This window comes from Chiloscyllium punctatum, chromosome 22 (genome assembly GCF_047496795.1).
Source record: "Chiloscyllium punctatum isolate Juve2018m chromosome 22, sChiPun1.3, whole genome shotgun sequence".
Lineage (NCBI taxonomy): Eukaryota > Metazoa > Chordata > Chondrichthyes > Orectolobiformes > Hemiscylliidae > Chiloscyllium > Chiloscyllium punctatum.
The window spans coordinates 13,240,681-13,266,104 of NC_092760.1; the positions used below are offsets into that span (position 1 = coordinate 13,240,681).

The 25,424-nt window shown below is 42.0% G+C and overlaps 1 protein-coding gene across 1 annotated transcript in view; it reads right to left on the reverse strand.

Moving 5' to 3' along the window:
* Positions 1-25,424, reverse strand: part of f2 (coagulation factor II (thrombin)) — a 116,447-nt gene that overhangs the window by 5,220 nt on the left and 85,803 nt on the right. Inside the window, exons 17-21 of the mRNA XM_072591813.1 lie at positions 17,285-17,408; positions 15,928-16,095; positions 13,361-13,534; positions 12,139-12,317; positions 4,156-4,226 (exon numbers count right to left, since the gene is read on the reverse strand). Coding sequence (XP_072447914.1) covers positions 4,156-4,226; positions 12,139-12,317; positions 13,361-13,534; positions 15,928-16,095; positions 17,285-17,408 — 716 coding nt within the window. The remainder of the gene's footprint in view (positions 1-4,155; positions 4,227-12,138; positions 12,318-13,360; positions 13,535-15,927; positions 16,096-17,284; positions 17,409-25,424) is intronic.

The window sequence follows — 25,424 nt, forward strand, 5'->3', positions numbered from 1 at the left end:
TTTGAACCCATGTCCCCAGAAGATTAACCTGGGGCTCTGGAATATTGGGCTAGCAACATTACTACAATGTCACCATCTCCAGACCAGCACCAATATAAATCTTCTCCAAAGGTCCCATTGATAGTTTCCACATCCATCCTGTTTCTCTTAGGGTGCATTCTAAGGAAGCAAGGAGTCAATGAGCCACAAAATAATGGTTTTATGCAGGAGATTTTAAATTAGAAGATCCACTGAGATCCACAAGAGAATAAGAGCGTATTGCCTCAAATAGACAATAAACTATGGTAGCTTTTGGAAAGACTGAGATACATCTCGTGTGATCCCATCACCAATACTGCTGTATGGTGCTCGACTGATAAATTCACAGCTGCAGGCCAGTTGATCTACTCCCTAAGGCTCCATCAATGTTGCTGTTAATCCTGGTCTGTATCTTAAGCCTTAAAGATTAGAATCCTTGTCATAAAACATCATATGAATGGGGATGCCTGAGAAAACCAATGTCTTTGAAACGCGAGGGTGTTTTAAGGAAAAGACACATGAAAATAGGAAGGTAGGAAATATTTAAGCATCCTCTTGGGAAACTAAAAATCTGTGTGTGGAATGAATGGTCGACCATAAAACCGTAAGACATTGGAGCAGAAATAGACCATTCTGCTTATCAAGACTGTTCCACCATTCAATGAGATAATGACAGACCTGATTATCCTCAACTTCACTTTCATGCCTTTTCTCTGGCCATTAAAAATTAAAGTTCTAGTACATTCACTTCCTTTATCCTATGGCCATTAAAAATTAAATATAGTACATTCACTTCCCCTTATCCCAGTCATTGTAATTGTAATTGCGTTGTAAATAATTCTGACTTCAGCACTGATCCCTGTGACACTCCATTACTTATGGGTTGCCACCCTGAAAATGGCCCCCTTATTCCAACTCTTCTACCAGTTAGCCAATCCTCTATCTATGCTAAAATACTACCTCAAAAACCAGAACTCTTACCTTATTAATTATCCTAATGTTATCCTAAGTTATCAAAAATTGCATCCATTGCTTGTTGTGGGTTGTTATCTCCTCAAAAAATATTCTAATAAATTTGTCAGGCCTCATTTCCCCTTCATGAAGTACTACTAATTCTGCTTGATCACATTACATATTTCTAAATGCTTTGCTATTGCATTCTTTACAATAAGGTAAAGTTGCCTTAATCCTACAGGGCTCCTCTCTCATTAGAGACAGATATGACTGATGCTCAGTTTAATTTGAGGGTGATCACACCTCAGGTAAGGCGCAAGGTTGAGAAGGCAGGATTTCAACTAGTGATGGAATTAAACTTGCATTGTAGGCATCACTCTGCATCACCAACCTTTCAGTCAGTCAACGGAGTTCTGATCCCAAATCCTTTATAACAGATGCTAACATTTTCCCAATAACAAACATTAAGCTGACAGGTCTACAGTTATCTGCTTATTGTCTCCTTCTCTTTCTAAATAAAAGTGTGAAATTGGTAATTTTCTAATCTTTTGGGACTTATCCAAAATTTAGAGATTCCTGGATGATTGCTACTCTCTGCATATTTTAATACCTAGGATACATCACATCAAGTCCAGGAGACTTATCAGTCCCATTAGTTTCCCTAACTTTTGTTCTCGAGGACAGTTATTTATTTCCTTGCCTTCCTCTGCCTGTTAATATTTACTAATTTTGGAGTGCTATTAATGTCTTCTACGGTGAAGACTCTTGCAAAGCATTTATTCAGTTCCTCTGTCATTTGCTAGTTTCCTATTATTATTTCTCCAGCTTCATTTCCTAAGGGGCCTATATTAATTTTGGCCTCTTTCTTTTTATATATTTAAATGCATTCTTGCAGTCTCTCTTGCAAATTTACCCTCAACAGTTATTTTCTTTTTATTTGGTTGTCTATTTAAAATTTTCTCAATCCTCTGGTTTACCACTAAATTTTGCCACATTGTTTGCTTCTGGTGGTGTCCTTAACTTGGTTGGCTTATTCCCTTCCTCAGATCTTTCATCCTTACTGGGATATATTTGCTGTGAGCCATGTAATATTTTCTTAGATATCTGCCTTTATTCCTCAACCTTTATTCCTCAACCTTCTTTGTTGTTAAATTGTCTTTCCCAGTTCACTCCAGCCAGCATTGCCCTTATTCTTATGTAATTATCCACATTTAAATTTAGCACCAATGTTTCTCACCCAATGTCTTCCCCTGAATGCTAAATTCTACCATGTTATAGTCACTGCCCCGAGGAAATATTTTACCCGAACAAAATTTATTAAATCTGCCTCATTACACATTCTGGATTAGTGGTGCTGGAAGAGCACAGCAGTTCAGGCAGCATCCGACGAGCAGTAAAATCAATATTTCGGGCAAAAGCCCTTCATCAGGAATACAGGAATCATTGTTTTTACCTCATTACACACTACCAGATCTAAAATTGCCTGATCCCTGTTTGGATCCACCAAATATTTTTCTCGAAAACTGTCCCGAACACTCTACGAATTCTTCCTCATGGCTCCCTCTGTTAATCTTGACTATCCCAATTTACATGAAGATTAAAATTACCATGATTAATGTGCTGTCCTTGTAACATGCCCTCATTATCTTCTGATTTATTGCTAACCAAACATACAGTTGCTGTTGGGTGTTTAAGGATGCTCCTAAGTGTCTTCTTTCTCTTTTTATTTCTTACTTCCTCTCGTATGACTTCTACATTTTTTGATTGCAGATCATTTCTTGCTATCATACTTGTTCCATCTTGTACTAACAAAGCAACCCACCCCCTTCCCATCCTGCCTGTCCTTTCAAACACATACTTCTGAATATTTACTTCCCAGCTTTTATCTTCTTGTACCCATATTCTGAATACTACTCCAAATTCAAGAGCCATTTAATTTAGCTTTTTTACCATTTTCCCCTTTTTGATCCAATTTACTGCTGTTTTCTATGTATGCGTACAAAGTGTATTGTTATCAGTTAGCTGCCCTGTACTGATGCCATTTTCTCTTGTTTTGTAAGCTTACATTTCCCCTCTCTCAAATCTCCAATTCCCCTCTAACTAATTAAAAGCCCTTTCGACAGCCCTAATTATTTGATTCACCACGACACAGATCCCAACATGGCTCAAGTGAAGCCCATCCCATTAGAATAGCTCTCTTCTATCTCAGTACTAGTGCCTTTACCCCACAAACTGGAACCCATTCTTCCCACACCAATCTTAGAGCCACTCATTTAACTGCTTGATTCTATTTACCCTATGCCAATATATCTGTGGCTCAGATCGTAATCCTGAGATTATTACCTTAGAGATCCTGCTTTTTAATTTAGCTCCTAACTGTTCAAACTCTTTTAGTAAACCCTCTTTTCTAATCCTATGAATATTGTTAGTAAGAACATGAACAATAACCACTGGTTCCCTCCCCTCCATCTCCAAGTTAGTCTCCAGCCCTGAGAAAATGTCCTTAACTCTGGCACTTATAGTTGTAGAGAATAGTATCTCCCTAATTCTCCTGCCCCAACCACTACTATATTCCTATTAATATCCCCCCACTTGAATGGCTCCCTGTACTAGGGCGTTGTGGTAGGTTTGCCCATCCTCCAGAGAGTCCCCGGTCTTGTCTGCACAGCTTGGACGACCCTTGTAACTGATAATTGCAAGGGCTACGGAGCCTCAATTTGAACCCTGGCTCCCTATACCTGCTTCACCTTAAGTTACATCCACCTGTCTGGGATCACAGATCATCTTTGACTGACAGACATGACTGCCTTCTGGAACAAAATATTCAAGTAACTTTCTCCTTCCCTGATGTAGCTCAATATCTACAGCTTGGATTTCAGTTCCTGAACTTAGATTTAAAGTTCCATGAGTTGCAAACACTTAGTAAAGATGTATTCGCTCTGGATCACATTGGTGCCCAGCAGCTCCCACATTTTGCAGCAGCAACACATCACCAGTGCTGCCTTCATTATCGTATTTGGCCACAGTATGGACAGACGTGAACAGGTTTATGAAACATAGAACAAAGTAAGTTCAGTCTCAGCATATTCATCGACCCTTTTAGGTTACTTGGAACATGCCAACACAAACAAGTTACAATATGCCTGCAAAATTTGAAGAAATTAGAAATAACGTAAAACTAACCTTCATCACAAAGGGGCCCCCGCTGTCTCCCTCACAGGCATCTCCACGTTGGTTAGCTTCTGGAGGGAAACCTAACACAGACAAAAAAGAAAACATTTTAAAGGAAGCAATCAAACTACAAACTAAATGCACAATATACCTATGCCTTCTTTTGTTTTTCTTCAGTTGTTCTTTTCTGACTTGGAATCTCACTGAATCCATCCCAATTGTTATGCAAGCCACATTCATTTCTAAACAATGCGAACAAAATGACTGAAAAACACTCTGATCCTTATATGTTACCTTCAAAAGAAGGTCTGTTTTTATTAATTTAGGATGGATAATGATATTTGCTATGGACCAGGTCAGACTACATCAAAACATTTCAAGAAGGTAGACTAGATCCTAACTTTTCTCGTTGTTTTAATCAGGTGTAAAGTGGATATTCCAGGAGTGATGCAGCTGGTCCAGCTATTCAGTTTTAAATAAAACAGAATTTATGTATAGACTACTGAATGAGCCACAAACTAAAGCGAACTGAATTTAGAACAACAACCAATCTGAAAATCCATTCAACTCATCACAACTTAATGATGCTGTCTTAAATCCTTGCAACAATCCCCATAAACACCCCCTTGGCTCAAAGGTAAAATCAAACACAGGTTCTTACAGGAGACTTGTCAGAGAGAAACAGGATCAGCATGGAACTGCTTCTCTGGGTCCCTAGACATGACCAGCAATGGCAAATAAACAGCTTGCTAAAACCAAACCCTGAACTGGGAGATCTGGCCACTCTCCTTTCATTGTACAATTGCTTTAAAAAAAAAGCACTTAAAATCTTTCTCAAGTAGATATTTCCAGTAATACCGGAACCTCTGCCTTTACAATCCCTCTGGAAAAATAACCCATGGGCAGTATAACCTTGTTAAAGGAGCAGCATTGTCACATATTCACTTGGAAAAGGAGAAACTCCATTCTCTCCCTAAGAGCAAAGAACAGACTAATCTTCAGCTTACAGGTACGTAATGGTATCAGACCAAAGTTAAAGTAAACAGAAGTAACTAACATTAAAGTAAGAAAAGTCATTTAAGGATTCATGATTAAGGCATGCCAGGACAGCTCAACCAAGTAGAATTCTGTGGCTTTGGGGAGTTACACGTCTTGTGACTTTGATAAGCCCATTCGTCACCAACAACACAGGAATACCTCCAGACTCTGGGCTGCAGCTCGAATCATTAAGAAGCATTTGTGAGGCAGAGAACTGTATGGAAAGCACATTCTGAGAGCTATATGTGGAGACAGGCAGTATTTTTTTTAGAAATTCTCTCATGCGACCTGAGATTACTGGCTAGGCCAGCATTTACTGCCCAGGATTCTTTTATCAGAAGAACAGAGCGGTTTTTCTGCAGCTGTCAAATATCACTCCAGGATGGGGGATTGTTGTGTCACCGGTAGTAGTTGTAGGGATGGCACAGAATAGGACATTCTTCTGAAGCGGGGTAGACAGTCGGGGGTTTGTGGTCCACATTCATATTAATTACATAGCGAGGTAGTGGGGTGCAGTCCTGCAATCAGAATTCATTTAGCCAAGTAGAAAATTGGCGAGCAGGACCTCCAATGCCTCATAAAAGTGAGTACAGAGCTAGGAAAATAAAAGAGGTGAACACATGGCTGGAACGATGTTGCAGGAGGGCAGGGCTTTAGATTCATGGGACACCAGTAGTTGCTCTGAGGGAGGTGGCACGTGTATTAGCTAGATGTGTTGCATCTGAACTAAGCTAGGCCAGTCTGCTTGTGCGGTTGTAAAGAGTTTAAATCAGCTCAGCAGGAGTGCGGAAACCAGGGCAGAATGTTAGGCACTAGCACTGAGATAGAAGAGTATTGCAACACTGAAGAGGATGTTTCAGAGGGTTTAAGGACTGGAGTAATTTGTTGTGGTTCTGTTCGCCGAGCTGGGAATTTGTCTTGCAAACGTTTCGTCCCCTGTCTAGGTGACATCCTCAGTGCTTGGGAACCTCCTGTGAAGCGCTTCTGTGTTGTTTCCTCCGGTATTAATAGTGGCCTGTCTCTGCCGCTTCCGGTTGTCAGTTCGAGCTGTCCGCTGTGGTGGCCGGTATATTGGGTCCAGGTCGATGTGTTTGTTGATAGAGTCTATGGATGAGTGCCATGCCTCTAGGAATTCCCTGGCTGTTCTCTGTTTGGCTTGCCCTATAATGGTAGTGTTGTCCCAGTCGAATTCATGTTGCTTGTCGTCTGTGTGTGTGGCTACTAAGGATAGCTGGTCGTATCGTTTCGTGGCTAGTTGGTGTTCGTGTATACGGATCGTTAACTGTCTTCCTGTTTGTCCGATGTAGTGTTTTGTGCAGTTCTTGCATGGGATTTTGTACACTACATTGGTTTTGCTCATGTTGGGTATCAGGTCCTTTGTTCTGGTGAGTTGTTGTCTGAGCGTGGCTGTGAAAACTATGAAAACAACCACCCCAACACACACAAACGAAGTTGCATCAAGACACTATTCAAAAGGGCCACAACACACTGCAACACACCAGAACTACAAAAAGAGGAAGAGGAATACCTATACAAAGTATTCGCCAAAAACGGATACCCTCGCAATTTCATCAACAGATGCCTAAGGGAGAGACAACGGAACGAGGACATGCCGCAACCCAAAGGACTAGCCACACTACCATACCTCAGGAGTATTTCTGAACTGACAGCCAGACTACTACGACCACTAGGACTCATAACAGCACACAAACCAACAGCCACGCTCAGACAACTCACCAGAACAAAGGACCCGATACCCAACATGAGCAAACCTAATGTAGTGTACAAAATCCCATGCAAGGACTGCACAAAACACTACATAGGACAAACAGGAAGACAGCTAACGATCCGTATACATGAACACCAACTAGCCATGAAACGACACGACCAGCTATCCTTAGTAGCCACACACACAGACGACAAGCAACATGAATTCGACTGGGACAACGCTACCATTATAGGGCAAGCCAAACAGAGAACAGCCAGGGAATTCCTAGAGGCATGGCACTCATCCATAGACTCTATCAACAAACACATCGACCTGGACCTAATATACTGGCCACTACAGCGGACAGCTCGAACTGACAACCAGAAGCGGCAGAGACAGGCCACAATAAATGCCGGAGGAAACAGCACAGAAGCGCTTCACAGGAGGGTCCCAAGCACTGAGGATGTCACCTAGACAGGGAACGAAACATTTGCAAGACAAATTCCCAGCTCGGCGAACAGAACCACAACAACGAGCACCCGAGCTACAAATCTTCTCCTAAACTTTGAACTGGAGTAATTTGGCTAGAGCTAAGGAATAAGAATGTCATAATTACATTGCTCAGTGCATTATTTAAGAGTTATATCTGGAGGAAAGCAATTATGATGCGATTAGGCAAGATTTAGGATGCATAGGATGGGGAAGCAAACTGTACAGAATGGGCACAATTGAAATGTGGAGCTTATTCAAGGAACAGCTGCTGCATATCCTTGAGAAGTATGTACCTGTCAGGCAGGGAGGAAGTGGTTGAACAGGGCAGCTGTGATTTACTAAAGAAGTTGAATCGCCTGTCAAGAGGAAGAAGGCTTATGTTAGGATGAGATGTGAAGGCTCAGTTCTGATGCTTGCGCATTACAAGTTAGCCCGGAAAGAACTATAGAGAGAGCCAAGAAGAGACATGAAGAGACGTGAGAAGTCATTGGAAGATAGGATCAAGGAAAATCCTAAAGCTTTCTACAGGTATATCAGGAATAAAAGAATGACGAGAGTAAGATTAGGGCCAATGAAAGACAGTAGTGGGAAGTTGTGCCTAGAGTCTGAGGAGATAGGTGAGGCACTAAATGAATATTTTTCATTAGTATTCACACTGGAAAAAGGTAATGTTATTGAGAACAATACTGAGATACAGGATTGAGGTTCACAAGGAGGAGGTGTTAGCAATCCTGGAAAGTGAGAAAATAGATAATTCCCCAGGGCTGGAAGGGAATCTTAGGATTCTCTGGGAAGCCAGGAAGGAGATTGCAGAGCCTTTGGCTTTGATCTTTATGTCATCATTGTCTACAGATGATTGGAGGATAGCAAGTTTTGTCCCCTTGTTCAAGAAGGGGGGTAGAGACAACCCTGGTAATTATAGACCAGTGAGCCTTACTTTGGTTGTGGTCAAAGTATTGGAAAAGGTTATAAGAGATAGGATTTATAATCATCTAGAAAGGAGTAAGTTGATTATGGATCGTCAACACGCTTTTGTAAGTTGTGCCTCACAAACCTTATTGAATTCTTTGAGAAGGTGACCAAACAGGTGGATGAGGGTAAAGCGGTTGATGTGGTATATATGGATTCCAGTAAGGGGTTTGATAAGGTTCTCCACAGTAGGCGATTGTACAAAATACAGAGGCATGGGATTGAGAGTGATTTAGCAGTTTGGATCAGGAATTGGCTAGCTGAAAGAAGACAGAGGGTGGTGGTTGATGGGAAATGTTCATCCTGGAGTACTAGTGGTGTACCGCAATAATCTGTTTTGGGGTCCCTGCTATTTGTCATTTTTATAAATGACCTGGATGAAGGCTTAGAAAGATGGGTTAGTAAATTTGCAGATAACACAAAGGTCGGTGGAGTTGTGGATAGTGCCAAAGGATGTTGCAGGTTACAGAATGACATAGATAAGCTGTAGAGCTGGGTTGAGAGGTGGCAAATGGAGTTTAATGCAGAAAAGTGTGAGCTGATTCACTTTGGATGGAGTAACAGGAATGCAGAGTCCTGGGCGAATGGTAAGATTCTTGGTAGTGTAGATGAGCAGAGATATCTCTGTGACCATATGCAGGTTGATAGGGTTGTTAAGAAGGCATATGGTGTGTTAGCTTTTATTGGTAGAGAGTTTATGTTTTGGAGCCATGAGATCATGCTGCAGTTGTACAAAACTCTGGTGTGGCCACAATTGGAGTATTGTGTATAGTTCTAGTCACCGTTTTATAGAAAGGATGTGGAAGCTTTGGAAAGGGTTCAGAGGAGAGTTACGAGGATGTTGCCTGGTATGGAAGTAAGGTCTTACGAGGAAGGGCTGAGGGACTTGAGGCTGTTTTCATTAGAGAGAAGGAGGTTGAGAGATTACTTAATTGAGACATATAAGATAATCAGAGGGTCATATAGGGTAGACAGTGAAAGCCTTTTTCCTCAGATGATGATGGCTAGCAAGAGGGGAGATAGCTTTAAATTGAGGGGTGATAGATATACGAGAGATGTCAGAGGTAGTTTCTTTACTTAGAGAGTAGTAGGGGCGTGGAATGCCCTGCCTGCAATAGTAGTAGGCTCACCAACTTTAAGGGCATTTAAATGGTCACTGGATAAACATATGGATGAAAATGGAATAGTGCAGGTTAGCTGGGTTTCAGAATGGTTTCACAGGCGGTGCAACATCGAGGGATGAAAGGCCTGTACTGTGCTGTAATGTTCTATGTTTTATATAGTTAAAAATCACACAACACCAGGTTATAGTCCAACAGGTTTAATTAGAAGCGCACTAGCTTTCGGAGTGACGCTCCTTCATCAGGTGATAGTGGAGGGCTCGATCGTAACACAGAATATATAGCAAAAATTTACAGTGCGTGATGTAACTGAAATTATAAATTGAAAAATTGATTGTCTGTTAAGCCTTTCATCTGTTAGAATACAGTGATAGTTTCACTTCTTTCATGTGTAAATCACAAAACCTTTTTTTTAAAGTTGCATTCTCGGGTTAGCTGTTAACAATGGTGATAGCTAGACAATATGTTGAAGGTAAACATATTGTCTAGCTATCACCATTATTAACAGCTAACCCGAGAATGCAACTTTAAAAAAAAGGTTTTGTGATTTACACATGAAAGAAGTGAAACTATCACTGTATTCTAACAGATGAAAGGCTTAACAGACAATCAATTTTTCAATGTATAATTTCAGTTACATCACGCACTGTAAATTTTTGCTATATATTCTGTGTTACGATCGAGCCCTCCACTATCACCTGATGAAGGAGCGTCACTCCGAAAGCTAGTGTGCTTCCAATTAAACCTGTTGGACTATAACCTGGTGTTGTGTGATTTTTAACTTTGTACACCCCAGTTCAACACCAGCATTTCCAAATCATGTCCTATATAGATCACCATTTATTGGGAAGAACATGGAAGAACAAATTTGCAAGGAGTTTAGAGAGATATAAACTTCAATTGAGTACTGAAATGGGGAACTTTAATCTTTGATAATATTAGTGTATTGCACATTATTTTCAACACTCTTTCCTAATTTCTCCATTCTACCATCTTTACTATTCACTTCTCTTCATCTTATGAGATCTGGTTTTCTCACATCATCATTCCTAATTTTCATTTCTGATCTTCACTCTGCAGTCCATCACTTCTCATCTTCACATCTCCCTCATTACTCTTCACCCTCGCTTCCTATCGCACTAATTCATGCTTTCACACATTATTTGTGTCTTTACTCCTCCCATCATTAGCATTCCTTCTAAAAATTACATTTCCTAACAGCACTTTCTGTTACAGAAATACTTCTTTAACCACTATCTTACTAATTGACCTAATTCAGAGGTAGGAGAACTGAGATTAAGGAATTATATTTTGTAACATCTTTATTTCATTGCATTTATTCCAAGAATATAATGGTTCATTTGTTTCATGCCCTCATTCCCAAATAACATTTTGTATTCATTAATTGAGCATTAGATTAGAAGCAGTGACTGGACATAGATACAACCAATGAACCCAGGCAGCATGGTGGCTCAGTGGCTAGTGCTGCTACCTTACAGTGCCTGGGACCTGGGTTCGATTCCAGCGTCAGGAAACTGTCTGTGTGGAGCTTGCACATTCTCCTTGAGTCTGCGTGGCTTTCCTCTCAGTCCAATTGACCATCTAACTTGCTCATAGTGTTTAGGTATGTGTAGGTTAGGTACATTAGTCAAGGGGAATGGGTCTGGGTGGGATTCTCTTCACTGTGTACTTGTTGGGCCAAATGGCCTGTTTCCTCACTGTAGGGATTCTATGAACAGCACCAGGCTCACACTGAATCTGTGGATCAGCCTCAACTAATATTGCTGTAAAGCCAGTCACAAAAATATAAATAAAGTACCTGTCATTTTCCTTCTATGAACAAGACGGACTATTTCATTTTATGATATCCACTCCCACCGTTGCTGGTGCACTGTGGCTGCTGTACAGGCAGATCGTGGTTTCAGTTACTCACGGTTTACTGCAACCGAATATATTATAGGGAACGTTCCAGGGAGCACCAGGGAGCAGGAGGATGCCACGAAGGCATCCCATTGAAATGACTGAGTTCGCTCCTATCTGCGGTTTCAGGCTTCCGTAGTTGGTCTCGGAATGCATCCAAAGTGGGTACGGGTTGTAGGGGGGAGCTACAGTATATATAATCTGCAAGATGCTTTGTAGTTAACTCCTGATGTCAATTTGATGGCACCACCCAGGACCCGAACCAAATTTCACAGCAACAAACTCCTGAGAAACATCCACCTTCAATTCTTGCACTTGCCTGAGCAGAACACATCTCATTGTTCTGGAATTCCCCACTCAACATCATTATGGCAATACCATCATCTTGGGGGCATCACTGATTCAAGGGGAAAACCCAATGCCAGCTTCAAAGGGCAACTCAAACTAGACAATGAATACAGTCTTGTTAGCATCACCTATATTCCGAGACCATGGATCAAAAGACATTTCAGCAAGAGTGGTTTTGTTTATTTTGTTATTATTTACCATTTGAATTATTTAATTACTTATAAGCCACTGTTGTGAGCCTGCTACCAAACTGCCCTTATTTAGGAATTTTCCAACATTCCAAGGGCTGCAAGAAAAAGGGTTGATTCAATCCCTGTCAGTTTTGAAAAGATCATGTTCTAACCAACACCAGTACCTATTCCCCTACAGAGATGCTGCTTCAATGATGCATTGACTCACCGGCACAGAACATGTTCTTTGTAACCTGAATAGAAGTGGATAATGTACAGTGTTGTTGTGAGATGATGGGAAGCTGGATCACCTGCAGTACCTCAGGCAAACTGGTTGCTGTATTGACAAAGGTTTCCTGCAGGTTTCCCCAACCTGTGATCCGACCCAAATGCTGTCTGTGTAGTAACCTGGAAACAAGGACAAGTGACTGAATATTCCTGCTACTCAAACAAGAAACTAGAAGCTGATGTTATTTTAATGCCTCATCCATCCCCTCTCTTATTCGGTTTGCTGAAGGAGCCAGAACTGGTGACACAGTCAGAGTCCAAACACCACTCTCATCACTTGAATTTGTAGATCTGTAATGTTAGCCCTCCCTCTCAGAATCAGTCTTGCTGTGCAATGTTCCTGCCTCTCAGCCTAGGTGTTAAGTCCCACTCCAGCACTTGTTGGCCAAAGAGGATGTTTCATAATGAAATTGAGGATCAACCTGAAGATTCCTCCAATATACATCGATGGCAGGTGACAACAGCGGGAGACATCCTGGTCAACCATGTGATGGAAAGCATGTCTGACACACTATCGTCACATAGCAAGTAAAAGTGCATATAGGTACAGTGATCTAAACTCCCTGAGTGAACGGTAACACAGCACTGCCACACTCATTCATACATAAGATATAAAGAGCAAAAGACTTGCAACTATATACCACTTCTGACAATGTGGGACTTTCCAAAGTACCTTACTGCAAATCCAGTTTGTTTATGAATGTAAATGGGTAAATAGGTGCAAAGTTGCATATATGTCTTATTTTTCAACAAAATTGTGCATTTATATGGCCCTAATAAACACTACCAAGGTACTTAACAGCAGAATTAATTCAGAGGATCAAAAACTCAGTCAATGAGGCAGGTTTTAAGAAGTAACTTAAAGGAAAAGTAAGAAATGGTACTAAATGTTGTTCTATTATTGGTGAACAGCCCCTCTTCTGACCTTATGATGGAGGGAAGGTCATTGATGGAGCAGGTCACCTGATGAAGGAGCAGCACTCTGAAAATTTATGATTTCAAATAAAGCTGCTGGACTATAACCTGGCGTCGTGTGACTTCTGACTTAATTCATATGTCCTGGTATTTGCATCTTGCTCAAAGCTATGCATAAATAATAAAAGTTCTCTACTCTGTCTATAAGCATAACAAGGTGAAAAGACCAAGTAGAGTGGAATATTAACCTGCGGGTTAATTCCTTGGTTGGTAGACAGACGGGCGATATATACTGAGTGAATACAATGGGTTTTTTCAAATGCAACAATGCAATATCACGGTTAAGGTTCGTTTGCCACTCATAATTGCGATGAACAATTATTTTATCAACTGCAACGACTTTTTCTGTATCCGTTTCATACCTAGAGGATAAAAGAATCACAAACAACATCTCTTAGTGGCGATGGGATAAAGAAATATTGTGCAACAATAAAGGATGAAGTGGCAGGAAAGAGAAATGAAGTAGGACTGAAAGGAAATCTTAGCATAAGGAAAAGCAACAAGGAAATAAACAGCAAATGTACAATTCCTTTCACACTGAGTGCACACCACTTACCTGCCCACACATTTCTAAACTATAACATACGGGACTAAGGTCAGGTGACAGTATTGTTATGGACCTGCTGCCCAAGTCTCAGCAGAATATCTCAAGCCTGCAGAGTGAAATGGTTCTCGGTATGAGTGACTAATGTCAGATTGCAGAGAATGCTCAAAAAGACCATGATTGTATAGCCAGTGCACTTCCATGAACTACTAGTGGTAGAGCGAGGTAAGAATTGCAGCCATTTCTTTGCGTGTAAACAGTTATAAAGCAGTCAGGTGATCTATACAGGAGATTACCCTACTGTGGAGACTGTGGAATATGTTTTTAGGCATCCAAAGTGAATAGTTAAACAGTTGTAAAACATGTCAACAATGTACTGATGGTGTACCTATGGCCTGTTTAGATTAGATCCCCTACAGTGTGGAAACAGGCCCTTCGGCCCAACAAGCCTCGCAGCGCCGGAGACCCGGGTTCAATTCCCGCCTCAGGCGACTGACTGTGTGGAGTTTGCACGTTCTCCCCGTGTCTGCGTGGGTTTCCTCCGGGTGCTCCGGTTTCCTCCCACAGTCCAAAGATGTGCAGGTCAAGTGAATTGGCCATGCTAAATTGCCCGTAGTGTTAGGTAAGGGGTAGATGTAGATGTAGGGGTATGGGTGGGTTACGCTTCGGCGGGGGCGGTGTGGACTTGTTGGGCCGAAGGGCCTGTTTCCACACTGTAAGTAATCTAATCTAATCTAATCTAAAAAAAATTCCACACCAACCCTCCAAAGAGTAACAAACTCCCCTCTAACTAATGCACCTAACACTACAGGCAACTTAGCATGGCCAATTCACCTGACCTGCACATCTTTGGAATGTGGGAGGCAACCAGAGCACCCGGAGGAAACCCGCACAGACATGGGGAGAATGTGCAACCTCCACATAGACAGTCGCCCGAGGCTGGAATCAAAGCTGGGACCTCGATGCTGTGAGGCAGCAGTGCTAACCACTGAGCCACTATACCACCCCATAAAAATGCAGGGTCGTGCGGGATTGCTTCCTCCTACATGCCTTGCCTCTAAGTTGTCTTCTCTTCCTGACTACCTCACTGACCCCATTCACAACCTAATTGCCCCCTCCTTATGATTACTAAGACAATCACCACCTCCCTGCTATTGCTCCTTTCAAAAATGCATGACCATTTCACCACTAAGTTGTTAAGCATCCATTCCTAAAACTGCGCTGCTCTGAACAAAGACAGTACGAGGTCTATTATGGTTAGGTTAACAAGTTTACATTTGGCTTAACCAGCAATCTAAAAGGAATCACCAGTGCAACAAATTGTTTCATCCAATAAAAAAAAGTTAAAAAGAAAATTGCTTCCTCCTATATGTCTTGCCTCCAAGTTGTCTTCTCTTCCTGATTACCTCACTGTCCCCATTCACAACCTAATTGCCCCTCCTTATGATTACTAAGACCATCACCATCTCCCTGTTATTACTCCTTTCAAAAATGCATGGCCATTTCACCAGTAAGTTGTTGGTCATTAAAATAAGGCCTGAGGCCTAATTTCAATCAGGTCTTAGGCCTAGCTTGTCTAATGCGAGGATTGTTCCCTGCTTCCAACGTAAGGAAAGTGAATATAATTTCTGTTATCTGATGTTGTGACACCCAAATTGTCACTGAAATGGCACCAAACCCAGTATATTTCCTGTGGCCAGATAAATCTACAGAAGTAGGGTGGAGCTACATGGTGGTTTTCATTAATCTGAAACAATTGGCCAGGAATGGCTAACAAAGCTGATTCTGATTTCCATTTGATTGATATGTACTTCACTTTCTGATGGGCAGTAATCTGAAGATTATGGGATGGAGTTTAAAGAAGTGTTTTTTTTTATCTTTTACTTACATGGTCTCATCCAGTTTCCTTTATAATTGATGATCAGTGTAGGAAGAAAGGTTTCATTTCTTCACAACTCTCTTCATAAACTCAGGACATCACACAGTGCTTTACAGTTAATTTGAAGAATGGAATTGGTGTCATATAGAAAACATGGTGGCCAATTTGCACACAGCAAACTCCCATATACATGCTCAGATAATCACCACAATTTTGTGGTATTGGTTGAAGAATAAAAGAGGCCTCTTTATAATTATGCCATGGAATATCTTACAAGAACAATGTCGTGTGAACCAAAAGTGAGTTTGAACTGACATATCTTTTTGGCCTACCCAGTTCGTTTGTGCTTCCCAAGACGGACGACAACGTCGTTTTCCGTGAAGTTCTTGTCCCATGGAGGATACAAGACACAGTGGGCTGCTGTAATAACCCACTGGTCACTCACTAGGCTGCCACCACATAACATCTGCTGAGGCCTTTTACGGAATAGCATTACTTGCCTGTTAAGGAGAAAATAGAAAAAATTTAGGAAGTTGAAATCCTGCCTGATGATTATTACTAGATTGTTTGGTTAGTAGTAAAGCCTTCCCTTCAGTTGGGTGGCTCAGTAGTTAGCACTACTGCCTTACAGGGACCCGGGTTCAATTCCTTGAGCAACTGTCTATGTATAGTTTGCACATTCTCCTCATGTCTGCATGGGTTTGTTTCCACAGACCCAAGATGTGCAGGACAGATGGAATGGCCATGCTAAATTGCACCATAGTGTCCAGGGATGTACAGTCCAGATGGATTAGCCTTAGGAAATGCAAAGTTTTAGGGATAGGGTAAGGTGGATGGGATACTCTTTGGAGGGCTGGGGTGGACTCAATGGGCCAAGTGGCCTGCTTCTACATTGTAGGGATTCTATGATAGTATGAAAGAATAGATCAAGGAGACATAGTCTTAAATTGAGAAGGGGTTTTATAGTTGTAAAATCAGAAATCACAAGCAAAAAGTGATTTGGAAAAGAACTTGCTTTTATATAATGCCTCTCAGATGCTCAGGATGTCACTTTGTTCTCTGTGATGCTGGAAGTGAGCATAGACCAAGGTCCCAGGTTTGATTCCTGCTTGATCACTACTTTTAATCTTAGCATTCTTGAACTAGTAACAAGATACAACAGCCAAGGTTCCCACTCTGAAACACAATCCAGAGACTCATTCTAGGAAGCTGCCTGGAGGTGTCAAGATGCTAGGACTCTCTGCCTGGGCTTACACGTGGCTGATGCCCATTTGGCCTTGGGTCCATTGCCACTTTTTGAACAGGACTCCTACATAGTTAATGAATTTGGAAAGAATAGAATCTCAGCTGGCAATCTTATAGAATCATATCTTTTCATGAGACAACAGGGTATGGGACACATGGCCAAAGTACTGGACTCACTGGTAGTCTATTACCCACCAGAAAATAAATGAAGCCACAGCCATTTGCTGTGTGTGTATCCATTTCATTACAACAAGAAGCAGACTTGCCAACACACACATGTTGGCCTTATACAGGAAGGACATTGTTAGTTCTGCAGGGTGGTCAACAGTGCCAACGATCTGGTCCACCAATGTCTTTTGTAAACCTTCCTTTCTGCATAAGTATTTGAAGTTTTACTACTTTGAATGGTATTGATACATTGGCAGGAAAATCTTCATACATTACCATGGGGCACTCCCTACTTCAGCATTGCTTCCATGCACAATTCGACCTTTGATGGATGCCAGCATTTCCTTTTCTCCTCCATCTTCCTTGTTTATGCGTTCATACAATGCTCTCAGACCACATTCTAGAAACAATGGGAACAGCTCAGTCACCAACATTTAAAACTTCCATATGTCCTTATGTTAGGTTATAAAGACAAGAATAAACATTGTAACATGTTGGGAACAGAGTACCTTGTTCTAATAGAACACTGAGTTCTACCTTGCCTGGTTCCACCCCACCCTTTCAGACAGCCAGACCCTCAAATCAGCCCTGCACTTTTAATCCTGCTGGATATATCTATTGCTTGCAGGCATCTGAGACCATCTAATCAAATCTAATGTGCAGACTGATGGAGTGGGCCAGTGGGATAGTGATTGGCACATGGTCAGCAGCTGGCAAGTGGAATATTAGGAAAAGTATGGTGTACAATGAAGGTCAACAGTGGGCTGTAGAGTATATCTGTGGAGGGGAGAAGCATAATAGATCAAGAAAAGCCAGGAGTGAAGCACAAAATTTCACAATGAAATCAAAAGACATGAAGAGAAATGTAGACTTACTATTTAATGTTGGAGAATCGACGTTTCAGACAAAAGACCTTCATCAGGAATGAGGCTTGTGAGATGAGGGGATGGAGAGAAAAATGGGAGGGGGAATGGGGCTGGGGGATGAGGTAGCTGAGAGTGCGATAGGTAGGTGGAGGTGGGGGTAATGGTGATGGGTCAGAGAGGAGAGTAGAGTGGATAGGTGGGAAGGAAGTTGGAAAGGTAGGACAGGTCATGTGTGCAGTGCCAAGTTAGAAGGTTGGAACTGGAATAAGGTGAGAAGGGGAATAAGGAAACTGGTAAAATCCACATTGATGCTGTGTGGTTGGAGGGTCCCAAAGTGGAAGATGAGCATTCTACCTCCAGGCATCGAGTTGTTAAAGTGTGGTGATGGAGGAGGCCCAGGACCCGTATTGGAAGGGGAAGTTGAAGTGCTCAGCCACGGCACGGTGGGGTTGGTTGATGCGGTGTCCTGGAGATGTTCTCTGAAGTGCTCTCCAAGTAGGCATCCTGTCTCCCCAGTGTAGAGGAGACTGCATGAGGAGCAACAGAGACAGTAAATGACAATGTGTGAAAGTGGATGTCGAAGGCTCCTTTGGGGCCTTGGATGGAGGTGAGAGGGTAGGTGTGGGCGAAGGTTTTGCAATTCTTGCGGTGGCAGGGGAAGGTGCCAGGAGGGGAGGGTGGGTTGGTGAGCAAGTGTGGGCATGGGAAGACCCCCCACTCCTATCCGCTTTCTGTAAAGCTCCCCACCCCTATCTGCTTTCCGTAAAGACCATTCCCTCTGTGACTCTATTGTCAGGTCCACACCATCCACCAACCCACCCTTCCCTCCCAGCACCTTCTCCTGCCACTGCAGGAATTGCAAAACCTGCGCTCACTCCTCCCCCACCTCTCCCACCCCCCCTCACCTCCGTCCAAGGCCCCAAAGGAGCCATCCACATCCATCAGTTTTAACTGCACTTCCACACATGCCATTTACTGTATCCGTTGCTCCTGATGCAGTCTCCTCTACTTGAGAACGCTTCACAGAACATCTCCGGGACACCTGTACCAACCAACCCCACTGCCCTGTGGCTGAACACTTTGATCCCCCTCCCACTCAGCCAAGGACATGCGGGTCCTGGGCCTCCTTCATTGCCACACCCTAACTATCCAACGCCTGGGGGAAGAACGCCTCATCTTCTACCTTGGGACTCTCCAACCACAGGCATCACTGTGGATTTTACTAGTTTCCTCATTCCCCTTTTTCCCACCTTATCCCAGTTCGAACCTTCCAACTCGGCACCGCACTCATGACCTGTCTTACCTCTCCATCTTCCAGCCCACCTATCCGCTCCACCCTCCTCTCTGACCTATCACCATTACCCCCCACCTCCACTTACCTATCGCACTCTCAGCTACCATCCCACCAATCCCACCCCCTCCCATTTATCTCCCAACCCTCTCGGTTCACAAGCATTATTCCTGATGAAGGGCTATTGCCCGAAACTTACATTCTCCTGCTCCTTATAAGCTGCCTGTCCTGCTGTGCTTTTCCAGCATCACACTCTTGACTGATATCCAGCATCTGCAGTCCTCACTATCTCCTTACCATTTAATGATGTCAATGATAAATGATTTGGATGTGAACATAGGAGGTATGGTTAGTATGTTTAAAGATGACACCAAAACTGGAGGTGTAGTGGACTGTGAAGAAGGTTACCTCAGAGTAGAATGGGATCTTGATCAGATGGGCCAATTGGCCAAGGATTGGTAGATGGAGTTTAATTTAGATGAATGTGAGGATCTGCATTTTGGAAAGCCAAATCAGGGCAGGACTTATACACTTAATGATAAGGTCCTGGGAGTGTGCAGGTTCATAGTTCCTTGAAAGTGGAATCGCAGGTAGATAGGATAGTGAAGATAGTGCTTTCCTTTATTAGTCAGAGCAATGAGTACAGGAATTGGGAGGTCATGTTGTGATTGCACAGGACATTGGTGAGGCTACTTTTGGAATATTATGTGCAATCCTGGTCTCCTTCCTATAGAAAACATGTTGCGAAACTTGAAAGGATTCAGAAAAGATTTACAAGGACGTTGCCAGGATTGGAGGGTTTGAGCCACAGGGAGAGGCTGGGGCTGTTTTCTCTGGAGCATCAGAGGCTGAGGAGTGACCTTATAGGCGTTTAAAGATCATGAGGGGCACAGATAGGGTAAATAGACAAGGTCTTTTCCCTGGACTGGGATGGTCCAAAACTAAAGGGCACAGGTTTAAGGTGAGAGGGGAAAGATTTAAAAGGGACCTCATGGGCAACTTTTGCCACGCAGAGGGTGGTGCATGTATGGAATGAACTGCCAGAGGAAGTGGTGGAGGCTGGTACAATTACAACATTTAAAATACATCTGGATGGATTTATGAATAAGAAGGATTTAGAGGGATATGGGCCAAGTGCTGGTAAATGGGATTAGATTGGTTTCAAATATCCAGTCTGCACAGAGGAGTTGGACCGAAGGCTGTGGAATGGCAACTTTGTAAACTTTTCACTGTATTCTTATACTTGAATAGGTGAGACAATAAAATAAAACTCTAATTCTAATTCTAAATGATTATCTGTGAAGCAGTTTAGCTTTCTTGGGTCCGATTACTAGGAAGCTGCTTTTGGGACAATTTGACTATTAATAAATTATCATGTCTTTAAAGCACCAAAACTGTTTAGTGCTTGGCACATAACTTATTAATTGAGTCACAAAAGTAAAGGGTATTGTTGAAATGAGTACTTCGAGTGCATATAAAGAAAGACCATCTGTATTCAGGTGTCCGTCAATCATTCTTACACTGAGATTGAGGCTGCAATATTTCTTTCATCATCCAAGAGGCCTGCACCTCAAATCTAACTTTCACCTCATTTTCATCCTCTTGGTCTTTGAGCACTCAATACAGAGTGGGGCAGGCAAGTCAAATGTCCTCTTTTTGGGTCTGCTACTGGGACCAGCCAAGGTGGCCATCAATGGGTCTAGGCTGTGGGCAATGGAAGAGTGATTGTAACTGACTGCCTGCCTTTCTTTTGTATTTTATGCTCACATCCAGGTGATCCTAGAGAGGGATCGCATTGTGTTCATCGGTAGATTAAGGTCTTCCTGTAGTGATTGAACAAGGTCAGCCAGGTTGACCTCATACAATGTGAGTTCTCTGAAAGGGGTTGTTAACCTGGTCCAGTCAGAGAGCCTTGGCTGACAGATATAAGCAGAAGTGTTAAGGGCTTTGCTCACTCTAGGAGCCAGCTCTGAGCAGGATGACTTGGCGATGGGATACCAGCCTCTGTGGAGTTATCTCACGTCTGAGACAAGGAGCTATAGATTATAGCTACTCTCAAGACCATATTTGAATTTCCTTTTGAGATTTTGTCTTTAAAAGGTTGCCACTTGTTTAGTTTGTCCCAATTTGGTTTAATTTGATTTTGTTTAGTTTAATTCAATTTAATTGTTTTAATCCTTTTATTATAAGAATACAATGAGAGAAAGAGAGAGATAGACTACATGTGGCTTCTCCAGCCTTCAGCAGTCTGACAGTCCTAGGTGTGTGAGACTGCACCTGTTTCTTTGTCTAAAGGATTAATTGTAAAAACATCTGTAGGTTTGTAAAAAGGGGAATATTAGCAAAGAAATGTGGGTTCATTATAGACAGACAGAAGAATTTGTAGTTGGGAATGGGGCAGTGAAACTAAATAAATACTTAGTGTCTGTCTTCATAGGCGGAGGCACAAGAAATCTCCCTGATAATACGGAGATCCAAGGATTGAGTGAGTGTGTGGAACTGACAGAAATTAGTATTATCTCAAAAAAAAAGCAGCATCGGAAAAATGAATGGGACAGAAAGCTGACAAAGCCTCATATGATAACCTTCACCCTATAGAGTTGGAAGTGATGGCTACAAAGATAATGGGTCCATTGGTGATCATCAATCAAAATGTATTCATTCTGAAATGAGACTAATAAATCAAAACATTGCAGATGGAACCTCACTGTTTAAGAAAGGAAGGAGAGAGAAATAGGGAACTATGGACTTAACTATGATAGCCTGACATCAGTACTATGGAAAATATAAGAATCTATCATAAAGGACCTAATTACTGGATATTTAGAAAAGAATTGCCCCATTGGACACAGCAACATAGATTTATAAAAGGAAAATAAAATTTTCCAACCTGGTAGAGATTTTTGAAGCTATTACTAGCAGAAGTTGAGCAAAGAAGTGAATCAAACAGTCAGGGCAGGCAGGGACAAAGCAGAGAACAAGGTAGGACTGATAAATTAAATTGCATTTATTTCAATGCAAGGGGACTAACAGGGAAGGCAGATGAACATGGTAAGGAACATGGGACTAGGACATCATAGCAATTACAGAAACATGGTTCAAGGATGGACAGGACTGGCAGTTTGATGTTCCAGGATACAAATACCAGGGGAAGGACAGAAAGGGAGGCAAGAGAGGAGGGGAAGTGGCGCTTTTGATAAGGGATAATGTTACAGCTGTACTGAGGGAGAATATTCCCGGAAATACATCCAGGGAGTTATTTGGATGCAACTGAGAAATAAGAAAGGGATGATCACCTTTTTGGATTGTATTATAGACCCCCTAACAGTCAGAGGGAAATTGAGAAACAAATTTGTAAGGAGATCTCACCTATCTGTAAGAATAATAGGGTGGTTATGGAAGGGGATTTTAACTTTCCAAGCATAGACTGGGACTGCCATAATGTTAAGGGTTTAGATGGCGAGGAATTTGTTAAGCGTGTACAAGAAATTTTTCTGATTCAGTATGTGGATGTACCTACAAGAGAAGGGGAAATAAGACAGGGCAAGTGACTGAGGTGTCAGTGGAATCGAACTTTGGGGCCAGCGACCATAATTCTATTAGATTTAAAATAGTGATGGAAAAAGATAGACCAGATCTAAAGTTGAAGTTCTAAATTGGAGAAAGGCCAATTTTGACGGTATTAGGCAAGAACTTTCAAAAGCTGATTGCAGCAGATGTTCGCAGGTAAAGAGACGGCTGCAAAATGGGAAGCCTTCAGAATGAGCAGTATATTCCTGCTAAGGTGAAAGGAAAGGCTGATAGGTATAGGGAATGCTGGATAACTAAAGAAATTGAAAGTTTGGTTAAGAAAAAGGAAGCATATGTCAGATATAGATAGGAGAGATCGAATGAATTCTTAGAAGAGTGTAAAGGCAGTAGGAGTATACTTAAGAAGGAAATCAGGAGGGCAAAAAGGGGACATAAGATAGCTTTGGCAAAAAGAGTCAAGGAGAATCCAAAGGAATTTTACAAACACATTAAGGACAAAGGGTAAATAGGGAGAGAATAAGGCCCTTCAAAGATCTGCAAGGTGGCCTTTATGTGCAGCCGCAGGAGATGGGGGAGATACTAAACAAGTATTTTGCATCAGTGTTTACTGTGGAAAAGAACATGGAAGATATAGAATGTAGGAAAATAGATGGCAACATCTTGCAAAATGTCCATATTACAGAGGAGGAAGTGCTGGATGTCTTAAATGCATAAAAGTGATTATATTCCCAGTGCCTGATCAGGTGAACCCGAGAGCTCTGTAGGAAACTAGGGAAGTGATTGCTGGGCTTCTTGCTGAGATATTTGATCATCGATCGTCACAGGTGAGGTGTTGGAAGACTGGAGGTTGGCTAACATGGTGCCACAATTTAAGAAAGGCGGTAAGGACAAGCCAGGGAACTATAAACCAGTGAGCCTGACGTCGGTGGTGGGCAAGTTGTTGGAGGTAATCCTGAGGGTCAGGATGTACATGTATTTGGAAAGGCAAGGACTGATTAGGCATAGTCAACATGGCTTGAGCATGGGAAATCCTGTCTCACAAACTTGATTGAGTTTTTTGAAGAAGTAACAAGGAGGATTGATGAGGGTAGAGCAGTAGATGTGATCGATATGGACTTCAGTAAGGTGTTCAACAAAGTTCCCCTGGGAGACTGGTTAGAAAGGTTAGATCTCATGGAATACAGGGAGAACTAGCCATTTGAATATGGAACTGGCTTGAAGGTAGAAGACAGAGGGTGGTGGCGGAAGGTTGTTTTTCAGATTGGAGGCCTATGACCAGTGGAGTGCCACAAGGATATGTGCTGTGCCGATTACTTTTTGTAATTTATATTAATGATTTAGATGTGAGCTTAAGATGTATAGTAAGTTTGCAGAGGACACCAAAATTGGAGGTGTAGTGGACAGTGAAGAGGGTTACCTCGGAATATAATGGGCTCTTTGTCAGATGAGCCAATGGGCTGAGGAGTGGCAGATGGAGTTTAATTTAGATAAATGTGAAGTACTGCATTTTGGGAAAGCAAATCTTAGCAGGACTTATACACTTAATGGTAAGGCCCTTGGGAGTGTTGCTGAACAAAGAGACCTTGGAGTGCACGTTCATAGTTCCTTGAAAGTAGGGTCGCAGGTAGAATAGGATAGTGACGAAGGCATTTGGTATGCTTTCCTTTATTGGTCAGAGTATTGAGTACAGGAGTTGGGAGGTCATATGCGGCTTTACAGGACATAGTTTAGGCCACTTTTGGAATATTGCGTGCAATTCTGGTCTTCTTCCTATTGGAAAGATGTTGTGAAACTTGAAAGGGTTCAGAAAAGATTTATAAGAAGGTTGCCAGGGTTGGAGGATTTCAGCTATAGGGACAGGTTGAATAGGCTAGGGCTGTTTTCCCTGGTGTGTCAGAGATTGAGGGGTGAGGTTTATAAAATCATGAGGAGCATGGATAGGCTAAGTAGTCAAGGACTTTTCCCTGAAACTCCAGCAAAAAAAAAGCTTTCAAATTCCAGAAATAGTTTGGTATTCAAAGAATGGATTGTATGATGAAGCTGCTGTCTGATATAGGGGTCACAAGCGATAACCATATGGGTTCACTATCTCAAAATAACATGCTACAAATGATAGCGAGCAATGAGCTAACATTGATTTGCAATCCTTTATATTGCTGATTACATTATAGCTGGGTGTAGATAGAATAGCAACCCCTGCAGATGATACACAATGCAGCATTGTTCATGGAAAGCCAAAAAAACCTAGCAATATGGACCAATGACCTCCAAGCCCAGTCTCTTAGAAACTCAGCCAAACTGTGTTGTATATTTTTTTTTAACCAATCTGTTCATCCAACTCCATTTTCATTTTGCCCCTTCCCTCTTCTCCATGTTTGGTTGTTTGCATGTAAATTAATCAATTGGAAAACATGGGTGATTTATTGGTGGTGGTTAATTGATGGAAAACGATACTGCAGGTGATTTGGTGATGGGGAAAAGAAAACTTTCAGTTGTTTGTAAGAGCATTTCTGAACATAAAGAAAATCAGCCACTTCAGAAGTGTTATGAGATAAGCAGGTGGGAGTTGAAGCTAGGCCTCATGGCTTGGACGTAGAGATATTACCACGCATCACAACAGCTGTATTGTAGTTATTTTAACTAACCTGTTCATGATGTGTTATAATACATCTCTGGAGCAAGTAGGAACTGAACCTGGACACTACCAATGCACCATAACATCCCTAGG